Source organism: Sinocyclocheilus anshuiensis, unplaced genomic scaffold (genome assembly GCF_001515605.1).
Source record: "Sinocyclocheilus anshuiensis isolate Anshui unplaced genomic scaffold, SAMN03320099.WGS_v1.1 scaffold666, whole genome shotgun sequence".
Lineage (NCBI taxonomy): Eukaryota > Metazoa > Chordata > Actinopteri > Cypriniformes > Cyprinidae > Sinocyclocheilus > Sinocyclocheilus anshuiensis.
The window spans coordinates 207,167-213,548 of record NW_015547661.1 but is presented as its reverse complement, the minus strand read 5'-3'; the positions used below and the strand labels follow the sequence as shown (position 1 = coordinate 213,548).

The 6,382-nt window shown below is 38.6% G+C and overlaps 1 protein-coding gene across 2 annotated transcripts in view; it reads left to right on the top strand.

Annotated features, from left to right (window-relative positions):
- Positions 1 to 5,493, top strand: part of LOC107702250 (inactive tyrosine-protein kinase 7-like) — a 64,689-nt gene extending 59,196 nt beyond the window's left edge. The window contains exons 18-22 of one of the 2 annotated variants that reach the window (XM_016504502.1): positions 1,206 to 1,286; positions 1,384 to 1,535; positions 1,803 to 1,869; positions 2,375 to 2,486; positions 4,575 to 5,493. In XM_016504502.1, the coding sequence (XP_016359988.1) occupies positions 1,206 to 1,286; positions 1,384 to 1,535; positions 1,803 to 1,869; positions 2,375 to 2,486; positions 4,575 to 4,735 (573 nt within the window). In that variant the 3' untranslated portion in view covers positions 4,736 to 5,493. Of the gene's footprint in view, positions 1 to 1,205; positions 1,287 to 1,383; positions 1,536 to 1,802; positions 1,982 to 2,374; positions 2,487 to 4,574 lie in introns of both variants that reach the window. The other variant, XM_016504503.1, reaches the window with a different exon arrangement.
- Positions 5,494 to 6,382: the final 889 nt, after the last annotated feature.

Here is a 6,382-nt window from a genome sequence, read left to right as displayed (position 1 = left end):
TGTGTGTGTGTGTGTGTGTGTGTGTCTGTCTGTCTGTCTGTCTGTCTGTCTGTCTGTCTGTCTGTGTATCCTCTGTTTGTCTATCTGTCTTCTGTCTGTCTATCTGTCTGACTGCCTGTCTATCTTCTGTCTGTCTATATATCTGTCTGTCTGTCCTATCTATCTGTCTATCTATCTATCTATCTGTCTTATCTATCCATCTGTCTGTCATTTTATCTATCTGTGTATGTCTGTCTGTCTAATTATCTGTCTGTCTGTCTGTCTGTCTCGCTGTCTGTCTGTTTGTCTATCTGTCTATTTATCGTCTGTCTGTCTGTCTGTCTATTTGTCTGTCTGTCTATCTATCTATCTATCTTCTGTCTGTCTGTCTATCTATCGTCTGTCTGTCTGTCTGTCTGTCTCTGTCTATCTATCTTCTGTCTGTCTATCTGTCTATCTTGTTTCTGTCTGTCTATATATCTTCTTTCTGTCTGTCTATATATCTTCTGTCTGTCTATCTATCTTCTGTCTGTCTGTCTGTGTGTCTGTCTGTCTATCTATCTTCTGTCTGTCTGTCTGTCTCTCTCTGTCTATCTTCTGTTTGTCTATATATATTCTGTCTGTCTGTCTTCTATCTCTCTGTCTGTCTCTCTGTCTATCTATCTTCCGTCTGTCAGTCTATATATCTTCTGTCTGTCTGTCTATATATTTCTGTCTGTCTGCCTGTCTATCTTCTGTGTGTCTGTTTGTCTGTCCTATCTAACCATCTCTCTTCTTCTATCTATCCATCTCTCCTTTATCTATCCATCTGTCTGTCATTCTATATATCTGTCTATTTGTATGTCTGTCTGTCTGTCTATCTATCTATATGTCCATCTGTTTACATGTTTGTCTGTCTGTAATTACATTTCATCCCTTAATCACTTTTATTATGTCTTTCTCCATCTATCTTTGACATTACACACCACATCCCTTCATCTATCTGTCTGTCCCTAAATATATCTGTCTGCCTATCATTTACACTTCTTCACACTAAGAAACACTCAGGGCTGTGCAGTTTACATGCACAAACACCCCCTTTTATCCCCGATAGCATCACAGTAATGTGCTCCTGTGGCATATGGCTTTATTCTAGTTGTATTTTGAAGTGCTAATTGAAATGTTGTGTCCTGAGATGTGTTTCTTCACTCTTGCTCTTGTCTCATTTTGCTGTGTGTTATTTTCAGGGAGATCTGAAGCAATACCTGCGAGTGTCCAAGAGCAAAGACGAGAAAGTCAAAGTCCAACCGCTCAGCACCAAGCAGAAAGTAGTTAATAACTGTCTCCAGTCTCTCTTGTATACAGTATATGTACATAAACACGCGTCAGGACAAACCGCACTCACTCTCTGCTGTCTGCCCGCAGGTGTTTGTGTGTCTGCAGGTGGCTCGAGGCATGGAGCACCTGTCCAACCAGCGCTTCGTCCACAAAGACCTGGCTGCACGTAACTGCCTGATCTCCTCCAAACGACAGATCAAAGTGTCTGCTCTGGGCCTTAGCAAAGATGTCTACAACAGGTACAGCCAAACACACATTCTACAACATTTGCTTTTTATTAAAGCAATTAAATTCACTAGCAAGTCCTAATCCACATTTAGAGCCAAAGCCTTTGATTTATAAAATGAGGAATGAAAAGAACGTTGACTGAAGTCATCTTTTCCAATGCAAAAGCTTCCCGTAGTGATTGTTCACAGGCTTGTGAATGTTCTCCACTTATTATCGCGCACACTGCTTTCCCCTTGTGGTGACGAAGTCGTCATGGTTTCTTTTCTGTGTTTGTGTAGCGAGTACTACCATTATCGCCAGTCCTGGATTCCTCTGCGTTGGCTCCCGTCTGAAGCCGTCTTTGAGGACGATTTCTCCACCAAGACGGATGTGTGGTCATTTGGGGTGCTCATGTGGGAGGTCTTCAGCTTTGGGGAGCTGCCGTACGCCGAGCTCACGGAAGACAAAGTTCTAGAAGGTGCGTCTCACAAAAACTCAAATGGGTTATGTATTGACATGTAGGGGTGTAACGGTGCACAAACATGATGGTTCAGTATGCACCTCAGATTTGACGTCACAGTTCAGTATGGTTTCAGAAAAACTGAACAATAAACAGTGGTTTATTGAACAAATTGCTCTTAATTCAATTATAGTTCAAATCTTGTGATTAAAAATCTACCACAGCGTATGCTCTAAAAGGGAGCCCTTTTATATTACTATAAGGTTACAATTAACAACAGAGCCCCAACTTAAGTGTGTCTATTTACACTAAATAGCCCGCCTTGTTGGCAGAAGCTATTTACACTAACTCTGCCCACCAATGTGTGATTGGGCTACTCACCACTAGCTCCCGTCTGAAGCCGTCTTTGAGGACGATTTCTCCACCAAGACGGATGTGTGGTCATTTGGGGTGCTCATGTGGGAGGTCTTCAGCTTTGGGGAGCTGCCGTACGCCGAGCTCACGGAAGACAAAGTTCTAGAAGGTGCGTCTCACAAAAACTCAAATGGGTTATGTATTGACATGTAGGGGTGTAACGGTGCACAAACATGATGGTTCAGTATGCACCTCAGATTTGACGTCACAGTTCAGTATGGTTTCAGAAAAACTGAACAATAAACAGTGGTTTATTGAACAAATTGCTCTTAATTCAATTATAGTTCAAATCTTGTGATTAAAAATCTACCACAGCGTATGCTCTAAAAGGGAGCCCTTTTATATTACTATAAGGTTACAATTAACAACAGAGCCCCAACTTAAATTTAATGGAGTGTCTATTTACACTAAATAGCCCGCCTTGTTGGCAGAAGCTATTTACACTAACTCTGCCCACCAACGTGTGATTGGGCTACTCACCACTACAAAAGACGATCGTCTAACAATGTTTAACAACAGCTCCAGTGGCGTAGATGTTAAAGCGTGTACCGTAGTCTTTTTGACGTGATCAACCCGAGTTCGAATCCGCATTTTGCCAAACTCTTCAAATCTCATATCACACCGGAAAGGCATTTATTTTCAATAAAAATGAAGGAAATAATCAAAAAGTTGAAAATAAAGTATCGGGTAGGGGTAGAGAGGGATTTATTGTCCCAATAAGTTTGCATCCATTTAATAATTTGAATTAAAATTATAATTTACACTCAATATGTTATTATTGCATACTGTTTTATAATGTACTACACTACTGAGGTGCAGATAATTGCCACTATTTGCAATAAGTAGTATAAATAGCAGAAAATCCTATTTTAACATAATGTAAATAGAATCTACTATTACTATTTATTCTCAAATATATAATAATAAACACTCAACTTAAAAGATCGTATGCAAACATGTCAATTGCACATAATGCAGTTTACTTAACTTCTTAATTAACTTCTAAATGATACAGTTTCTATTTGTTGTTGAAATATATTGATTTACACAGTGGCTGGCATAACTTGTTTCATAACGGATTTATTTAAACATACATTAAATAATTAAGACATCACTAATAGGTAAAATATGATGAGTATATATGAGCAATATCACTCGAGTACGAGAGTGATATTGCGTTTATACAACAGTTCGACGGAACATGTGTGTAATTAAACAAGAAACAACGGAGTGCCTAATAAAACCCTCTTTTGTGCGGAACTACTTGCTTCCGCCACGGATTCAAAGCTCAAGTTAACAGTTAAACATGCGTCACTTTTAGAATCCGTATCAAGGGCATGTGCTGCTTCAGTTAGGTTATTAGTGAGAAATAATGAGGTTATAAGAGAGAAACAATGCGGCAAGATGTGCATCCAAATGAGAGAGAGACCGCGAAGCTAGACGTTTCTTCTTATATTAACTAACGTACTCTACGATTAGCTCAGTGAATAATAAAAAAAAAAAACATAGACCCGGCTAGAACAAGCGGAGTGATACACAATTGTGAAAGGGCGTTCCTGTAGCGATACCAGTACAATATCTCACGGTTCTCAACCAATCAGATTTGAGAACCAGAACGAACTGTTGTATAAAGTCTAATATTTGGCAAAATGCTCTTCTCTAGACCTCATTTCTCTAGTGAACTAACAAGCTGTGGACACTGATGACTTGCCTGAGTTAAATGAAATGCTACGTCAAAATACACGACATATTGTGTAGAAGCTGTGTATTGCTTTTAACTGCCTTTAACTGAAAATTGAGTGTTTACTATTGTTATTTTGCATTATTGACACACTATTTTCCTATTTGATACTGTAAAAGCTGCTTTGACACAATCTGTATTGTTAAAAGCGCTATATAAATAAAGATGACTTGACTATTGCCGTCTTTCGATGGTTGAAACACTGATTGCACGAGGCATGAGATGTTCATTCATGTTTATTTCATGTTAAAACTAGTAGAACTGAGGCCTTTATACAGCGAGCTGTCGCGCCACATCAAAGAACACCAAAACACCATTTACTGTGTTACCATTTACAGTGGTTAAAACAATGCTGTATTTGTTAGAAAATTTTCGGTATGAATACGTGTCCTGTTACACCCCTATTGACTTATGGTTATGGTTTCTTCCCAACGTTCTTCATTTGTGTCTCTACAGCTCTGCAGGAAGGGAAGCTGAAGTTGTCTCCTCCTCAGGGGTGTCCGTCTCGGGTCTTCAAGCTGATGGTGCGCTGCTGGGCCGCCAGCCCCAAAGACAGACTGTCTTTCAGCGACATCTCCGCCGCACTCAGCGATCTGCCCTCTGAAAGTAAAGTGTGAGAGAACTGGATCGTCCTGCAAGCCATGGTTCAACACCCTAAACGTTCAGATTCAGTGTCTTGCCTCAAGAACAAAAGGACTTGGAATTTGATATATTTTCCACCATTTCTTCCATATGTTTAATGAAATGTTTCAGAAGGTTCCTCAAACATTTGGTTCTTAATGGGGTTTGTACCAAAAGCTGCCCTGTCACTTCTCAGTTTGAGTTTGCCCACTCAAAACGATGAAATATAGTAAAATATAGTGCGTTTGTAATCGCAAACCATGCACTGACCAATTTTATATTCTAGAAGGATTGTCTCGGGAGCCTCTTAATTTATTTAAAAGGTCCTGTTTGTTCAATGTACAGAAAGGTACTGTTTATATGACGTTTTTATTATGTTTATGACCTTTTTATATCATTCAGAAGTACTCATAGAAACAGACTGTCGAGAAAACTGTTTATAAGACGACTTTTTCATTGAGTTCAAATTTCAAGTGCCTGTAAAATGAAGGATGTCTTGATTTTAGTATGCTGTATGTTACGACTTGGAAAGCCTTGAATGTTTTGTTTTGTTTTGATATACATTTATAGTGTTTTATTGCTTAGTAAGAGTTCAGTGTTTTATCTTGTATTTGCTACCCACACGTTGCATATCGGTTTCTATAAAAATTCAGAGGTATTCTTGACTCTGGAGGAAAAAAAAATAGTGCAACAAACAAACAAACGCTTCTGTCACATACTCTGCTGTTGCAATAAAATTTCACTTTTTAACAAAGCTTGTTTGATCTCATGTTTTGTAAATGTAAAAAACTATACTTTCTGACGTGTTCTTGTATGAAGTGGTGAGGGCCGGAGTTTCTTATTCTCTGAAGGCAATGGAGATCTTCCTTTCCACTGAAGAAAAGGCGGTTCTGGACCAGAAAGAGGTCTTCTTTAAGCTTTGGTGGAAGGGAGGCATGTTCAGGAGCTTTCAGTTAGTGATGGCCATTTTTGGGTGAATTAACCTTTTAAAAAGTCATCTTTACATGCTCGATCAGCTTATATGCCTTTATTCAATCCCTTAAAGCCCAGTGTTGGGGGTAACTCATTACAAGTAACGCAAGTTACGTAATCAGATTACTTTTTTCAAGTAACTAGTAAAGTTATGCATTACTTTTTTAATTTACAAGAATGAGTTACTTTTTCAAAAAAGTAACGCCAGTTACTTTGTTTTCCCATTTATTGACTGACAAGTCTCCTGTCCCCATATTGGGAGAAATCGGGAGTACAGAGGCGTTGTGTGCGCTGTGTGAACATGATGTTACTGTAGTTCTAGACTAAATGTGAATGTGCATTAATTCATCCCACTCACAATAAACAGATTTAGTATTCATCAAAATGAATTAAAACAGTGAAATGCAAACTGAGAATATGACGCAAACCTGCAATAATTAAATATGTTAAATAACACAAATGTATCTAATCCCATTTTATTAACTGCTGTCTTTGCTGCTGACCTTTGTTGATCCAGTTCAACCGTACTAATAAGCAATAATGACTTTAGATACTCTAACAATTGTGCTTTGTTTTTTTATTGCTGAAGAGTGTTTCTTCTTCTGTGTTCTACTGTACAGACGTGAATTTGCTTTTGCTTCAGCCTGAGGTTTATTCATTACACTTTTTGG